This window comes from Lactuca serriola, chromosome 9 (assembly GCF_051521515.1).
Source record: "Lactuca serriola cultivar US96UC23 chromosome 9, Lser_US96UC23_V15, whole genome shotgun sequence".
Lineage (NCBI taxonomy): Eukaryota > Viridiplantae > Streptophyta > Magnoliopsida > Asterales > Asteraceae > Lactuca > Lactuca serriola.
The window spans coordinates 81,700,888-81,718,376 of NC_136416.1; the positions used below are offsets into that span (position 1 = coordinate 81,700,888).

The 17,489-nt window shown below is 43.2% G+C and overlaps 2 protein-coding genes across 2 annotated transcripts; both read left to right on the plus strand.

Moving 5' to 3' along the window:
• The first annotated feature begins 439 nt into the window (after nt 1-439).
• On the plus strand, nt 440-1,768 carry LOC145075892 (uncharacterized). The gene is made up of 2 exons (XM_079021972.1): nt 440-1,333; nt 1,424-1,768. The coding sequence occupies exons 1-2, from the start codon at nt 440-442 to the stop codon at nt 1,766-1,768; spliced, it is 1,239 nt and encodes a 412-aa protein (XP_078878098.1).
• Nucleotides 1,769-2,013: 245 nt separating this feature from the next.
• On the plus strand, nt 2,014-2,742 carry LOC145075893 (uncharacterized). The gene is made up of 2 exons (XM_079021973.1): nt 2,014-2,082; nt 2,131-2,742. The coding sequence occupies exons 1-2, from the start codon at nt 2,014-2,016 to the stop codon at nt 2,740-2,742; spliced, it is 681 nt and encodes a 226-aa protein (XP_078878099.1).
• The last annotated feature ends 14,747 nt before the right edge of the window (nt 2,743-17,489 follow it).

A 17,489-nucleotide genomic window follows, 5' to 3' on the forward strand; every position in this document is an offset into this window, starting at 1 on the left:
AAATTGAAATTTTACCAATTTGTTTAGGTTGAAATTGCTATGTTTTTATCTTAAATTGGTGAAATTGCTATGTTTTCATTGATGTTATTGACTTATTGATTGATTTGGTGAAATAAAATTGCTATGTCATATTGTCTTTATTGAAATTCAATTTTGATTTGGTGTAATTTCTATGTTTTGACTTTTGATTGAAGCTATTGGATGATTTGGTGAAACTATTAGTTATTTAGCTTAATGTTGAATTGTAGGTTACCCTTGGTGGTTTTCTTACCAAAAGACCAAGACCTAATCTTAATGAAAGTGGTGAAGGATCTTCCCAAACACCAATCACCAACCAATCTATTCCTTCGGTCTCTAATGCAATTCCACAAACACCATGCTCTAATGAAACTAATGATGGTATTTGAAAGATCTTCCAAAGGACCCGGCGGATAGGCCAATGATTACAAGTTATGCCTCAAATATAAGAGATGATGTAATAAGGGAATATTTGCTTCAAGGACCTTGTCAAATAAGGCTACACAAGTTTCCAAAAAAGAAAATAGGTGATAGATTAAGAAGCTTTGTTCCTTCATGGTTTGACGATTTTGATTGGTTGGAATATAGTGTGAAAAATAAAAAAGCATATTGTTTATATTGTTATGTATGTGGAGACCTCATGGGACAAAGAGGAGGGATAGATGCATTTGTTTCTCAAGGTTTTGATACTTGGAATAAAAAAAATGCATTTCGGACTCATGTGGGTAGTGTTGATAGTTTTCACAACAAAGCAAGAGAAAAGTGTGACTTTTTATTGAGAGAAAAACAAGCTATTAATGTAGTCTTGAGGAGGCAAACCGAAGCGGAGGACCATAAATATAAAGCTCGATTACGTGTTTCTATTATTGTTGTTAGGCTTTTATTGAAAATCGGTTTACCGTTTCGTGGTAATGACGAGTCGGTTAACTCGGAAAATAGAGGGTTTTACATTGAAGTGTTAAAAGCCATTCGAGAGACTAGTGAAGATATTTTCAACAATACTTTAGAAAATGCTCCTAAAAACAATCAACTTATTTTCCCTAAAATTCAAAAAGAACTTGTGCAATGTTTTGCACAAGAAGTACTTTTGAGTATTCGTCAAGAGATTGGTCAAGATGTATTCGCTTTATTGGTTGATGAATCTTGCGATGTCTCAAAAAAGGAACAAATGGCTATTGTTTTGCGATATGTTGATAATCTTGGCTTTGTGAAGGAAAGATTCATTGGAGTTGTGCACGTGAAGGATATATCCTCTTTGACACTCAAAAACGCCTTAAATAAAGTACTTACAAGTAATAAGTTGAGTTTTAGTCATGTAATTTATTCTTTAATTTTTTGTTACTTAAATTTAATTTAATTAGCTTTGTTTTATATTATTTATATATTTTTCAATTTTTTTTAATAGATAAGAGGACAAGGTTATGATGGGGCTAGCAATCTACGAGGGGAATTCAATGGTTTGAAAGCTTTGATATTACAAGAGAATGACATAGCTTTTTATGTATATTGCTTTGCACACCAACTTCAATTAGTGGTTGTAGCTGTAGCAAAGAAGCATGATGGTGTTAGTGACTATTTTGAGCAAATTTCGTTGGTGGTTAATGTTGTTTGTGCCTCGTGTAAAAGAAAAGACTTGCTACGGGAACAAGCAAGACAAAGGGTGCAAAAAGGCTTGTGTAGTGGTGAACTTGAAACGGGAAGAGGGTTAAATCAAGAGACTACACTTGTTCGGGCAGGGGATACAAGATAGGTTTCACATTTCAACACACTCACAAGTCTTATGAAGTTGTTTGCGGATGTTCTTGTGGTTTTAGAATTTGTGAAAGTGGATGGAGGGTCATTGGCAAACCACCAACAAGCATCAGGAATCTTAGCATATTTTAAATCTTATGAGTTCGTGTTTTACTTATATATGATGTATGACATTTTACACCTCACGGGTATATTATCAAAGCAATTTCAAAAAAATATCTAGACATTTTAGAAGCGGATTCGATGGTTAGAGGGACAATATACGCATTGCAATCTTTAAGAGACACGGGGTTTGCTAGCATTTTGCCAAAGGTATCCTCTTTTTGTCAAACACACAATATTGCTACTCTGGAAATGTAGGATTTTTATATTGGTTCTAGAAACCGTACGACCACAAAGACCAATAGATTTCACTTTGAGGTTGAAATCTTCAACACGGTGGTGGATATGCAACTGACTGAATATCGAGATCGATTTAGTGAAACAAGCACCCAGTTACTAGAATACATGGGTGCTTTGAGCCCTTGTGATTCATTTTCACAATTTCACAAATCAAAGTTGTTGAAGTTGGCTAAGTTGTACAAGTATGACTTTGATGATTCGGATTTGATAGATCTTGAAGGACAACTTGAGATATTTTACCACTCTTCCATCAAAGATGAGCATTTTACCACTTTGAAAGGAATTTCTGAGCTTTCTCGTTTAATGGTTAGTATGAGGAAACATCGGTCTTATCCTTTGGTTTATAAGCTTTTAAAGTTGGCTTTGATATTACCCGTAGCAACCGCTAGTATAGAAAGATGTTTTTCAAAGATGAAGCTCTTGAAGACCGACTTGTGCAACAAGATTGGCGATGAGTTTTTGAATGATGCGTTGCTTTGCTATGTTGAGACCGAAGCACTTGTGAAAGTTGAGAATGAAAAGGTAATGGAACAGTTTCAAAAGATGTCCGCACGAAGAGGACAAATTTAAATTGTAATAAATGATAAATTGTTGTTATGTTTTTAACTTTTATGTAATGGATCGCTTATTTGTATTAGACGTAATGAATTAGTTTTTGGTTTTATATTTTGTTTGACTGGAAAAAAAAATTCGGCAACACCTAGTGTCAATTCCTGCGTCCATCCCTGGGTAGATCTAACCGAAACGATGAACCTCAACCGCTAACATAAATGTCCTTATGAATGGACCAAACAAAGATCCCACGCCTTAATTGAAACTGAACAGATCCTACCAACATGTAACTAACTTAATAAAGCTTCCAAAGTGTAACACTTGGATTGGGTATGTGTCATATTTAGCCTTTCTTAGCTAAAACATTGCATTTGTGGTACTTATGGCTAGTCCACGGGGCGTACCATAGTGTATGCTTGGTGTACTAGCAGAGTCTTGATCGCGGGTTCGAACCATGCACGATGGGCGTACGTGGGTTACGATAGGTGTATGTTGGCTAGGGGCAAAACCTAATTTTTAGGGTTTGTGCCCTATTTAAGCCTCATTAACTCACCTCCTGGACATTTTAGACCAACCTCCACTGTTTGAAAACCCTAGTTCGTCCCTTGCCTTTGTGTGGTGCTTTAGAGCTATTGTTTTGATCAGTTGTGGGTTTTGTCCATCTTGAAGTGGTAGAAGAAGAAGCTTGCAGACTCATTCTCTGGAGAGGAGCTTAGAGATCCATCTTTTGCACCTTCATTTCATGACTTTTGAGGTATAAAGTTCAAATCTTGTCATCTCATTTCATAGATCTATACCTTAGCTTGCTTGTGGCTATTTTGGTCCCTTTTGGTTGGTTTTGTGAGCTAAGGTCGTTTATGGAGCTTATCCTTGTAAATTTTGGCATATTAAGGCTTTCTTAATCATAAAGGTGAAAACTTTATGGTGGTTTTGGTCTCATGCATGTGTTAAGTCATTTACTAAGCTCTTTTGAGCTCTAGAGCCACATTAAGCCATGCATGCACGTAAGGTTGGCAACTTTACGTGATAAACCACCTTAGGGAAGTCAGATCTAAGATTTAAGTCGAAGTCTTAACCGAATAAGTGCTGAATGACGAAACTTGGTAGTACGTTGGGTGTATAAGATGGCACGCCATGCGTACAAGCCACAAAGCGAGTACTCTTAGCGTACGAGCTGAGTACGCCCCGCATACTCAGCAGATGGGCTTCGAAATGTTTAGGCTCACAGTGTTGGGCCATGTTTGGACTCTAGATGATTAGGGCATTGTTGGGCTATCAAAATATTACTTTGGGATAAGGATATTTTATTGGGCCTTTGGTTGAAGGCCCATGAAGGGGTTTGGGTCCACTTTGGAAAATTGGGCCATATTTGGGCCTTAGATGATTATTTTGGAACTTGGGCTTTTTGGACATTTGGATTGGGCTTTGGCCTTGGGCCAAGTTAAGGAAAGGGGAAAAAGTCATTTTACCCTAGTTTGGATTCTTAATGTGAGTCGGGATCTAATTATTAATGGGATGTTATTTTGTGATAGCACAGGGATTTTAGCGGGCCAGCAGCCAAAGATTTTTCTATGAGATTCAACAGTGCGAGGTGATTTTCCTCACCATTTTAGCGGGTCTAAGGCACCAATGCCGGCCCATGATCAGTTATGATAGGATCCATGTTTTGAAAACCGGACCGGACCGGCCGGTTCGACCGGTTCAACCGGGAACCGGTCCCGGATCCGGTTCTTAAAGGCCAAAAAACCGGTAATCGTTTGAACCGGTGAAAACCGGTCGAACCGGTAAAAACCGGTCCGGTTGAACCGGTAAAACCGGTCAAAACCGGAAATTTTAAAAAATATTTAATTTTTTCATTTTTTGTATTTTTTATATAATTAAATATAATTATGACATCATCCGGTTTTTCCGGTTTTTGAGACCGGTCCGACCGGTTGGACCACCTGAACCATCGAACCAGTAAGACGACCGGTTCGGTCTCCGGTCCGGTTTTCAAAACCTTGGATAGGATACTAGATGTCTGTGTGACTCTTATATGTGTATTTGCTTATATGACTTGTATGTTGGGCGGGGCCCATTATGCGAGTTTGATCGGGGCCCGTTATACTCAGTGGGTGGGGCCTGTTATTCGAGTATGGGTGGGACCCATTATGTATTTATTTATGTATGTTACGTGGTATTTTGGGGAACTCAGTAAGCCTTATGCTTACGGTTTTCAGTTTATGTTTCAGGCACTTCAAGATCAAAAGGGAAGAGCCTGACATGATTGCAGAGCACACACCACCTTTTTCTGCATTTTGAAATTTAATCTAATATGTTTTGATTTAGTGACATACTTTGATCTTTTGGGGTTGTATGACAATGTTTGGATTAATGTTTTTATTAAATCAAAAATGAAATTTTTGGGTCTTATTTTTGGGACGTTACAAGTTGGTATCAGAGCCTTGGTTTGAAGGATTCGGACATACTCTTGGGTGTGTCTGAACTCAAACTGAGGATTTGGTAAAGTTTTTTAAAAAGAAGTGTATTTTTAAGAAAAGGGTTTCTAAAACAAGAAAGGGTGTGGTGCATGCAATCGACCGAGCTCTAGTAAGTTTTCCCAAAATACCTATACATGTTATCTTATATGATTTAATCAGTGAATCTATGAATCACATGCTAGTTAGGGCTAAGGATTTGCTCAATATTTGCACGATAGAATTCTAGGAGTGATGCCTTTATATGCCTATTGTATGAGCTTGTAGACTTGCATGCTAGTACTGATCAGTCAGTGATAGGATGGCCTGATTAGGTGATGCTTGGTTCTGATTACTTGATGCTTGAATGTTGCTTGCTTTGTGCTTTTTAGGAGTTCTCACTAGCTTCAACTAACTAGTAATCGAATATGCTAAGTTACATATTATGGGAACTAAATAATTTTAGAAGGTTAGGTTTTAACTCTATTATGTAGTTCTTGTTTGAGTCCAACCGTTGTAGTGTGAGACCACTCATTCGAAGAATTATCTGATTTTGGTGATATGTAATTGTATTTGTGAGATAGTTAGAGGAAGTTAGCGGGAGTTCCTTCTACAGCTGATGGCGAAGAGTGGTATGGAGTTTGCCCTAGGAAAACCTAGGATGAGATCTAGTGTTGGAACCTTGTCTTGATGAGGGTTGATTGTATAGATATAAGGTGACTTGGCGGATTCAAGGCAATCCTTTAGGCAAGTACGAATAGATGTGGAAGGTAGTATGAGACCGTACTATTGGAAGCAGAGGATCCATACTCGAGTCAAGGAGAGTTGTAATGAAACCAGGAAGCTAGTAGAGTTTGTGATCCCTTGATATATTCTGATGCTTATTTTGACGATTTATATGTTCTATTTTTAGTATGGTGACTCTACGGGGAAAACATGTTGGCAGTTCTGGTGCTGGAGAGAGCTCGGGCTTAGGTTCTAGAGCTGAGTAGTTGAATGATCAGACGTGGGAGTTCATTTCGTCTTATATTATATGTTACATTCTTGAGCAGACTCCTATGATCTTTGCTACGGTCAAGGAGGGCATTTTGGAGATTTTGGATAAGTGGTTGTGCTCGTTTCATTCTGAGATGGTGGCATTGGTGGGAGTGCATTCTTTGACCTTCAGGGATTTCTGAGCATGAGGAGCTCCAGACTATCATGGGGCGAAGGACCCGATAGTGAGCAGGAGGTGGTTAGTTGATGTTTCTAATGCCTTCCGCACCAGCAGTTGCCCCGAGGGGGCAAACGTCAGACTTGTTTCCTATCTTCTGAATGATAGGGCACGAGATTTATGGGAGGAGGTGAGATGCGAAGTTGGTGACCAGGCAATTGATACGAAGACATGGGATGCTTTTGACCAGGTTCAGGGATGAGTTTGCACCAGTGATTGAGGTGCAGCGGTTGACACGAGAGTTTCAGGATCTCCGCCAGACTACTTAGATGGTGGCTGAGATCACTGTGATGTTTCTAGAGAGAGGGCACTTTTGGTACCGTAGTATGTGGTGGATAAGGAGATAAAGAAGGCGAGGTATCATGAGATGTTGAAGAGTAATATTATGCAAATTATGAGCTGATCCAGCTGCAAGACGTTAGAGGATATGATAGTGAGGGCTAGGGAGAGGGAGATTGATCTCAAGATAGGAGCCATTTCTTGATCTTCGTGGTTGATTCTTGCAAGAAGAAGGTGTTTCCAGCTTAGAGGAGGCCAAGGAGGTTGTGCATCTGTGGATTTCGAGAAAGAGACTTCATCCTTGAGGTATTATATCGCCCCTTTTATCTGTTTTGTTGAAGGAATCCATAGATGTAGAGTTTTATGACCTTTATTGGAAGAAATTATGAGAATATGCCCCCTATTCACTTTGAGACTTCAGATCTGGACCCATAGTGGTCTAAAGAGCTTATCTCAGCTTGCTTTATGTTGAGCTATGGAGTTGTTGAGCTAAGGATGTTACTTTTGGGGCTAAATCACCTAGTGAAGCCTCCTAGACGTCCCATGAGTGTCAAGATTCGAACTTTACGTGTTTATCAGGCTTGGGAAGGTCAGATCTATGGATCCAAGGAACAGATCTGACCTCAAGAGACCATTTGAGTTCGTGCATGGCATGAACTTGCCGAGTCCAAGGGAAGACTCGGCGAGTAGGGTTAGGTTTTCCCGTAAATCACTCAGTGAGTGGACTTGCCGAGTTGGGGGCATAACTCAGTAAGTCATAGGGGGATTAGTGGACTGGAGTTCAAAGCGGAACTCGCCAAGTTGATCTTGAGACTCGGCGAGTTGAGTCGGGGTGGCCCCGCGATTCATGTCAGGTGTGACTCATCGAGCAAGGGGAGGGACTCGACGTGCCAAGCGAGACTAGAGAGTTAGTGGACACGTGTAGCCTCGTCGAGTCGCCCAAGTGCACTCGACGAGTCGGGTCAAAGTTTGACCATTGACTTCTGTTGACTTTAGGATCTGGTCAACAATGTGGCCTTTGAGCCTTAAGAGGGGTAAAATGGTATTTTACCTTCTGAGGGTGCCAAGAGAGGGTTGAGTCTAGTCCCGAGAGTTATATTTATGAGAATATTTACTTTATGTGATTAGGCGGAGGCTAGATCGTATTTCTACTGAGTCAGACATTTACCGAGACATCTGAGGTGAGTCTTCTCACTATACTTTACCTAGTGTGGTACAGAGATATATGACAGTGTATTCTAGAGTTATGTGCCAGTATATTTGCATGTTATTTATGTGTTGTATTGTGATATGTGATATGCATGATTCAGAGTATACAGAGTAGGACCAATGGGTCCATAGAGTTAGGGCCAGAGGGCCCATAGAGAGTTGGGACCGGAAGGTTCCACTGAGACACATTGACTAGAGGGTCAACAGAGTTATAGCCTTGAGTGGCTAGTATGTGTTAGAGTGGTATTTTGGGGAACTCACTAAGCAATTATGCTTACAGTGTTATGTGTTGTGTTTCAGGTACCAACGATGATCGCGGGAAGGCGCTGGCATGACTCGTACACACGTACACTTTAGTTCATATGTTTTGATCTTGGGGTTTTGTATTAAGATAATGATGATACAATGTTTTAAAATGTGGATGTGAATGAAATTATATGTTTTTTAAAAATGCGAAAAATTGTTTAAATTTTTACGGTGTTACAAGTTGGTATCAGAGCCTTGGTTTGAGGGATTCAGATGCATCTTCGGGCGTATCTGAACACAAACTAAGGATTTGAGGAAAAATTTTGATAATAAAAGTAATTTAAAAAAAAAGAGTAAAAAGAGTTTTGAGACAAACAGAGCAGAGCCGTGTGTACGATCAGCCAGCGCCCGAACGCTGATTTCCCAAAATACCCTTGTAATAAGTGTTATGAGATATATTATGTTACGATGAGCTATATTATGCATGATAGAGTAGAATAGGTATCCTTATTAGGACTAGAGTGGCCTGATATATATGATGCCTTAGTCTAGGAGTTTTGCTGCTACGGATGCTTGAGAGTGTTTAGATAGCAGCGAGGAGCTTATGAGAGATCAGCTAGCGAGTAGCATATTATTTAAGAAAGTAGAGTGCTTGGAATTTGGGGCTCTGGGAGGAGGACTTGGGATGAATGCTGAGGCGGTGTGGCCGGTAGTATTGGGCCCGTACTACCAAAGGCATCGGGTCAGTGCGCAACCCAAGTAAGAATCCTTAGGGTACCATAGACCAAGTAGGATTGGGGTATCGAGTGTGTGTACGCCTGAGCGAGTCTTTGATATCTTGTGTTGTATTTCAGAAAGGCATCATGGTGGGGATGCGCCACAGACCAGGGACTAGTGGAGGGGGTGTGAGCGACGAGGAGCTCCGCCAGATGATTCATGATGAAGTGGTTGCTGCCATCCGCGCTGAGATCCCAGAGATGTTCGGGTCTATCAAGACCACCCTGATAGAGACATTTGACGAGAGATACGTTGCTCTCTCTGATGCTGCTATTGCTGCGGCCACTGCAGTTGTAGCTGCGGCTAGACCGCAGGGTGGTGGTGCGTTGCTGTTCCAGGAGTTCAGCAACACAAAACCACCAGAGGTGTTTCTTCACCTGCTCATCTCCAGAGCATTTGAGAGTCCGGTTCGCGTTGAACCAGCTTCGCTTGGGAGCGAAGGACTGGTGGAAGTTTGTGACGGCACATTATTCGCCTGTTGAGCTTGCTGCAGTGACTTGGGAGAGGTTCACTGCTATGTTCTGAGATGAGTACGTTCCCCAGGTGGAGAGGGAGCGTTTGGCCCAGGAGTTTCTGACCCTCAAGTAGGGTACTAAGTCTGTCACAGTGATTACGAGGATGTTCCATGAGCGGGCGATGTTCTGCCCAGAGCACGTGTCCTCTGAGCAGGCACATATGAGCCGATATCTGAGCATTTTGAGGAGGGATATACGGGAGTTCGTGGCGAACTCGACGTATCAGACATTTGCTGAGCTTCAGGCAAATGCCCGAAAGAGGGACATAGAGCTGGAGACCCAGGCTAGGGAGGAGGTTGAGTCTCAGGGGAGGGATCGACGACCGGCGCAATCTCAGCCGGCAGCCAAGCGGGCCAAGCCCGCTGATTCGAGATATGGGAGTCAGAAGGTCCGCACTTGTGGCAAGTGCGGCAAGAGCCACGATGGGGTGTGCAGAGCGGGATCTTGCTACAAATGTGGCAAGGAGGGGCATATGGCCAAGGATTGCCCCAAGGGGTTTGCAGTATGCTTTCACTGCAACCAGACAAGACACCGCAAGGCAGAGTGTCCACAGTTGCGAGGGACAGCCCAGGGAGCACCTTACGGATCTTCCCCTGCCGCTATCAGAGCTACTGAGAGCCGGCCAGTGAAGGCCGAGGTACCAAAGGCATGAGGGAGAGCCTTTCAGTTGACTGCGGAGGAGGTCCGCGCGGCGCCCGATGTCATGGTTGGTATGTATCCTTTCTTGTACTTATTTTGATGTTGAGATATTGTGTTTATTTTATGTTATGCGTAGGTACTTTTCTTGTGAATTCTGTACCTGCCTTGGTGTTATTTGACTCGGGTGCGAGTCGGTCTTTTGTATCTTTGGATTTTAGTCAGCACATCAGTATTAGCCGAGAGACGTTGAGTCAACCTCTGAGAGTTTCCATAGCTGACGAGAGGACGGTGTATGCCGCCGAAGTGATTTGAGGATGTGTACTCGAGATTTTCGGCGTTGAGTTCCCGATTGATTTAGTTCCGATTGCGATGGGGGATGTCTGTGTCATCGTGGGCATGGACTGGTTGAGTAAAGTTGGAGCGGTCATCGACTGCGAGAGACAACTGGTGACTATACGAGACCCTAGTGGGGGAGTTCTTACGGTGTACGGAGACAGTACACGTTCTGGGTCAGCGTTTTGTTCGGCCGCCAGAGCGAGACAGAGTCTACAGCAGGGTTGTTGGGGATTTGTAGCATATGTGATGGATGCGAGGGTTGATTCAGAGAGACCGAGGTCAGTAAATGAGGTCCCGATAGTGCGTGAGTTTCCGGATGTATTCCCAGAAGAATTGTCGGGTGTGCCTCCCGAGAGGCAGGTAGAGTTCAGTATCGATTTGGTTTCGGGGGCTGCACCTATCGCCAAGGCGCATTATCGCCTTGCGCCTCCAGAGATGCAGGAGTTATCCTCGCAGCTTCAGGAGCTGCTGGGGAAGGGGTTTATTCGGCCGAGCAGTTCGCCATGGGGAGCGCCTATCCTTTTTGTCAAGAAGAAGGATGGTTCACACCAGATGTGCATTGATTACCGGGAGTTGAACAAGCTAACGCTCAAGAACCGCTACGCGTTGCCGAGGATCGACGATTTGTTCGATCAGTTGCAGGGAGCATCTTAGTTCTCCAAGATTGATTTGAGGTCTAGATATCATTAGGTGAGGGTGCGAGATGAGGACATCCAGAAGACAGCGTTCAGGACTCTTTATGGGCATTACGAGTTCGTGGTGATGCCTTTCGGACTCACCAATGCACCGGCGGTGTTCATGGATCTCATGAATAGAGTGTGCAGGCCAATGTTGGATCACTCGGTGATCGCGTTTATCGACGACATATTGGTGTATTCGAGATCCAGAGAGCAGCATGAGGAGCATTTGAGGGAGATCCTCGGAGTTCTGAGATCGGAGAGGCTTTATGCCAAATTCTCCAAGTGTGATTTCTGGTTGCGAGAGGTTCAGTTCCTAGGGCACCTCGTTAACCAGAAGGGGATATTGGTCGACCCAGCCAAGATTGAGGTGGTGATGAGTTGGGAGGTGCCGAGGTTGATGGGTTTTATACAAACAATCCTATGTGTGCATGCAACCCTAATTTGGATCTATGTTTTCACTATTAGATACACAACATTATGAACACATGGATAAAACCCTAATGTAGCATGCTATTTTCGAAATTCATATATAAGGTTAGATCTCATACCTCTTGTTGTTATATTGCAATAACAACTTAAATCTTCAAACCCTTAGTCTTAAAAACAAGCACCACAAGTGTAGTGCCTCTAATGGCTCACAAACACCACAAGCAATTGGAGAGGCTATAGAGAGAGAAGGGAGGAGGTAGAAATCGTCCTTAGATGCTCTAGGGATCAAGTGGACGAAATCCTAAGGCCTTAGGGGTCTTTATATAGGGTTGGGATTAGGGTTTCAGTCCTTATCCTTATCCAGTTACTTGCCCACCAAGCAACCACAAGATAAGCCTTGAAAACCCTTATCTCTTGGACCTTGGACGATTTTAAGGATATTCTTATCCTTGAATTCGTCCATCCTTTAATAAGGATAACCATTGCCCTATTTTGCAACTATCACATAATTACAATTCAGCCCCTCTAGTTTAATTAATTACAATTGATCACAAAATTAATTCCTAATTAATTATTGACCAATATTAATTAAACAAATATGATTTTTCCTTTAATATATTATTATTATAACATATTAATAAATCATAATAACCTCTTTCTCTATTTATTTCTCCAGTCAAGTTGCTTTAGTGAAGACAACCCAAAAGGACCATGCACAACTGGGTCAAATATTTACCAAATATGGTTACGGGCTTAGACACTACTCCAACAGAGGTCACCTACCGAGATCAGGAGTTTCCTAGGGTTGGCTGGTTATTATCGGAGATTTATCAGGGATTTCTCCAAGATCACCGTGCCACTCACCAAGTTGACCCGGAAGGGTGTTGTTTTTTCATGGGGTCTAGAGCAGCAGGCCTCCTTCGAAACACTTCGCCAGAGACTATGCGAAGCCCCGGTGTTAGCCCTTCCGGAGGGGATGGAGGACTTCGTAGTGTATTGTGACGCGTCGATATCGGGGTTGGGAGCGGTGCTTATGCAGAGGGGTCATGTGATAGCATACGCATCGAGGCAGCTGAAGCCTCATGAGATGAGGTATCCCACCCACGATCTGGAGTTGGGGCAAGTGGTGTTCGCCCTTAAGATCTGGTGTCACTATCTGTATGGGGTTCGGTGTACCATATACACGGACCACAAGATCCTGAAGTATCTAATGGATCAGCCCAACCTGAATATGTGCCAGAGGAGATGGTTGGATGTGGTGAAGGATTACGATTGTGAGATCCTGTACCACCCGGGCAAGGCTAATGTTGTAGCCGATGCACTGAGCCGTAGGGCGGAGGGCACCCCGATGCGAAATGTTTGTTTGAGATTGACAGTGATGACTTCGGTGTTGGACACCATTCGTGGGGCCCAGGCTGAGGCCGTGAGACCAGAAATCCAGAAAAGAGAGCGGGTTGTCGGGATGGTATCGGAGTTTGTTACCGATAGTCGGGGGCTTATGACATTTCAGGGTCGGATATGGGTACCATTTGTGGGCGGGACGCATACCATTTTGATGGAAGAGGCTCATCGATCGAAGTTCTCGATCCATCCCGGTGCCACTAAGATGTATTTGGACCTGAAGAGGGAGTATTGGTGGCCTTGTATAAAGAGGGATGTCGCATGGTTTGTAGAGAGATGCTTGACCTGTCGCAGGGTTAAGGCCGAGCACCAGCGTCCACATGGTAAGTTGCATCCGTTAGAGATTCCCGAGTGGAAATGGGAACAGATTACCATGGATTTCATTACCAAATTGCTGAGGACTGCGAGAGGTGTCGATGCAATTTGGGTGATTGTGGACAGGTTGACGAAGAGCGCTTATTTCCTTGCTATCAGTGAGAGCTCTTCCGCGGAGAGGTTGGTAGAGATGTATGTGAGAGAGGTGGTATCGCGGCATGGGGTGCCGATCTCGATTGTCTCAGATCGAGATGTGCGTTTCACTTCCAGATTCTGGAAGAAATTTCATGAGGAATTGGGTACAAGGCTGCATTTTAGTACCGCATACCACCCACAGACTGACAGGCAGAGTGAGCGGACGATTCAGACGCTCGAGGACGTTCTCCGAGCATATGTGTTGGATTCCGGCGGGAGTTGGGACATGTACTTTCCCTTGGCAGAGTTTTCCTACAACAACAGCCATCATTCGAGCATTGGTATGCCACCCTTTGAGATGTTGTATGGGAGGAGGTGTCGGGCCCCCATTTGCTGGGGAGAGGTAGGGCAGCGTGTGATGGGTAGTACGGAGATCGTGCTTCAGACGACAGAGCAGATACAACAGGTCAGAAAGAGGTTGTTGACCGCTCAAAGTCGCCAGTAGAGTTATGCGGACAGGCGTCGGTCCGAGCTCGAATTTCAGGTCGGCGACTTCGTGCTCCTGAAGGTCTCTCCTTGGAAAGAAGTGATCCGATTCAGGAAGAGAGGAAAGATGGGGCCCCGATATATTGGTCCTTTCAGGGTGATCACGAGAGTAGGAAGGGTAGCCTACCGATTGGAGCTACCTGCGGAATTGGGTCAGATTCATGACACCTTCCACATGTCGCAGCTGAGAAAGTGTATACCCGACGAGTCGGCAGTGGTGCCATTAGAGGATATTCAGGTGGATGCGAGCCTGAACTATGTCGGGAGACCGGTGGCGATTAGGGATCGGAAGATCAAGGTTCTGAGGAACAAGGAGGTGCCTCTGGTGCAGGTCTAGTGGCAGCATCGGAAAGGGTCAGAATTGACTTGGGAGCCGGAGCGAGAGATGCGGGAGCAACATCCTGAGTTGTTTGCAGAGTAAGACTTCGAGGACGAATTCTGATTCTAGTGGGGGAGAATTGTAACATCCGGATTCCCAGGTATATTATTTTATTCTTTTATTTTTGGGGGTTATGAAGGGACTCGGCGAGTTGGTGCTTAGACTCGCCGAGTAGGGTCGCAGATTCTTATCCGGGTTCATGACTGGACTCGGCGAGTTCATGATTGGACTTGGCGAGTCCACGCTGTTTAATGAAACCCTAATTTCCAAGGTTTGGGACCTATTTAAAGGCTCTTAGGGCCGTTATTTGCGGCTACCAAACCCTAAAGGAGCTAGAGCGTTTGTGAGAGGATAGGAGCCATTTCTTGATCTTTGTGGTTGATTCTTGCAAGAAGAAGGTGTTTCCAGCTTAGAGGAGGCCAACGAGGTTGTGCATCTGTGGATTTCGAGCAAGAGACTTCATCCTTGAGGTATTATATCGCCCCTTTTATCTGTTTTGTTGAAGGAATCCATAGATGTAGAGTTTTATGACCTTTATTGGAAGAAATTGTGAGAATATGGCCCCTATTCACTTTGAGACTTCAGATCTGGACCCATAGTGGTCTAAAGAGCTTATCTCAGCTTGCTTTATGTTGAGCTATGGAGGTGTTGAGCTAAGGATGTTATTTTTGGGGCTAAATCACCTAGTGAAGCCTCCTAGACGTCCCATGAATGTCAAGATTTGAACTTTACGTGTTTATCAGGCTTGGGAAGTTCAGATCTATGGATCCAAGGAACAGATCTGACCTCAGGAGGCCATTTGAGTTCGTGCATGGCATGAACTCGCCGAGTCCAAGGGCAGACTCGGCGAGTAGGGTTAGGGTTTCCCGTAAATCACTCAGTGAGTGGACTTGCCGAGTTGGGGGCATAACTCAGTGAGTCAGAGGGGGATTAGAGGACTGGAGTTCAAAGCGGAACTCGCCGAGTTGATCTTGAGACTCGGCGAGTTGAGTCGGGGTGGCCCCGCGATTCATGCCAGGTGTGACTCGTCGAGCAAGGGGAAGGACTCGACGTGCCAAGCGAGACTAGAGAGTTAGTGGACACGTGTAGACTCGTCGAGTCGCCCAAGTGCACTCGACGAGTCGAGTCAAAGTTTGACCATTGACTTCTGTTGACTTTAGGATCTGGTCAACAATGTGGCCTTTAAGCCTTAAGAGGGGTAAAATAGTCTTTTACCTTCTGAGGGTGCCAAGAGAGGGTTGAGTCTAGTCCCGAGAGTTATATTTATGAGAATATTTACTTTATGTGATTAGGCGGAGGCTAGATCGTATTTCTACCGAGTCAGACATTTACCGAGACATCTGAGGTGAGTCTTCTCACTATACTTTACCTAGTGTGGTACAGAGATATGTGACAGTGTATTCTAGAGTTATGTGCCATTATATTTGCATGTTATTTATGTGTTGTATTGTGATATGTGATATGCATGATTCGGAGTATACAGAGTAGGACCAATGGGTCCATAGAGTTAGGGCCAGAGGGCCCATAGAGAGTTGGGACCGGAAGGTTCCACTGAGACACATTGACCAGAGGGTCAACAGAGTTATAGCCTTGAGTGGCTATTATGTGTTAGAGTGGTATTTTGGGGAACTCACTAAGCAATTATGCTTACAGTGTAATGTGTTGTGTTTCAGGTACCAGCGATGATCGCGGGAAGACGCCGGCATGACTCGTACACACACACACTGGAGTTTATATGTTTTGATCTTGGGGTTTTGTATTAAGATAATGATGATACAATGTTTTAAAATGTGGATGTGAATGAAATTATATGGTTTTTAAAAATGCGAAAAATTGTTTAAATTTTTACGGTGTTACAGACTCGAACCCCAAGTGGGGGAGAGTTGGTGGTTCAGGGGGAAAGAGCTCAGATTGGATCGATGTTGTGTTCAACAGCGAGGGCTAGACGTTATTTTTAGCAGAGTTGTTCAGGATTTGTCGCCTATGTTATGGATACCCGGGATAAGGGTAAGGCGAACGTGGATGATGTATCGATTGTACGTGATTATCCCGATGTGTTTCCAGAGGATTTTCCTGGGGTGCCTCCGGAGAGGCAGGTTGAGTTCAGGATTGATTTGGTTCCATGTGCGGCTGTGATAGCCAAAGCATCGTATCGGTTGGCTCCTCCCGAGATGTAGGAGTTGTCTACACAGCTGCAGGAGTTGTTAGATAAGGGATTCATTCGACCAAGCAGTTCACCATGGGGAGCACCGATCTTGTTAGTGAAGAAGAAGGATGGGTCTCATCCTATGTGCATTGACAACTGGGAGTTCAATAAGGTAACGCTAAAGAACCGTTATCCACTTCCGATGATTGATGATCTTTTTTACCAGCTTGAGGGTGCATATTGGTTCTCTAATATTGATTTGCGATGGGGTTATCACCAGATGATGGTTAGGGATGAAGATGTGCAGAAGAAAGCCTTCCTGACTCGTTATGGTCATTACGAGTTCGTGGTAATGCCTTTTGAGCTAATCAATGCTCCAATCGCATTCATGGATCTCATGAACCGTGTATACAGGCCGATGCTGGATCAGTCTGTAATTGTATTTATTGATGATATCTTAGTATATTCCAAGACTCAGTAGAAGCACGAGGAGCACTTGAGGGAAGTGTTGGAAAGTTTCAAAAAGCTCTCAACAACTATTTAAAATAATTTTTAGATTATAATTTAATGTTTTAAAATAAAAAAAAATCAACTTGTACCCAAAAAAAAATTTCAATTTTTTTTAATTATAAAAGTTGTTAAAAACTATTAAAAACTTGTTGCCAAACATACTTTAATATTGGAAAAATGTAACATGCACGTTCAGTTATCATGTTTTGTTTAAAGATGAATATTATTAAATAATTTATGATTTTGAGTATTGAGTTCTAACAAGATAGTTTTATGAAGAATTAAAGTAAAACTATGTTTAGAATCATTTGGGAAGTATTGGAAGTCTTATGAGATTCCAAACAAAAGTCAAATATCGAAATTAATGAAAATATAAAGTTGGAAATAAATAAAAATAATGTTATTGAAAGTTTTAGATTATTTCGTTAGAAACATTTAGGCGAAAACCTCATCGAAATGCGAGTTATAATGAAGAAGTTATAACCAATCGAAGATCCCCGACAAAACCGTCAAAACACTATTTAGTGTAAAAAGTGAGTTTTCGATAAACTACT

Excerpts from the sequence above, each read along its gene's own strand:
- LOC145075892 (XM_079021972.1), top strand. The coding sequence starts at position 440 with ATGATTACAAGTTATGCCTCAAATATAAGAGATGATGTAATAAGGGAA. Across the intron at positions 1,334-1,423 it reads ATAAGTTGAGTTTTAGTCAT|ATAAGAGGACAAGGTTATGA; the intron begins GTAATTTATTCT and ends TTTTTTTAATAG.
- LOC145075893 (XM_079021973.1), top strand. The coding sequence starts at position 2,014 with ATGGTTAGAGGGACAATATACGCATTGCAATCTTTAAGAGACACGGGG. Across the intron at positions 2,083-2,130 it reads TTGCTAGCATTTTGCCAAAG|GATTTTTATATTGGTTCTAG; the intron begins GTATCCTCTTTT and ends CTGGAAATGTAG.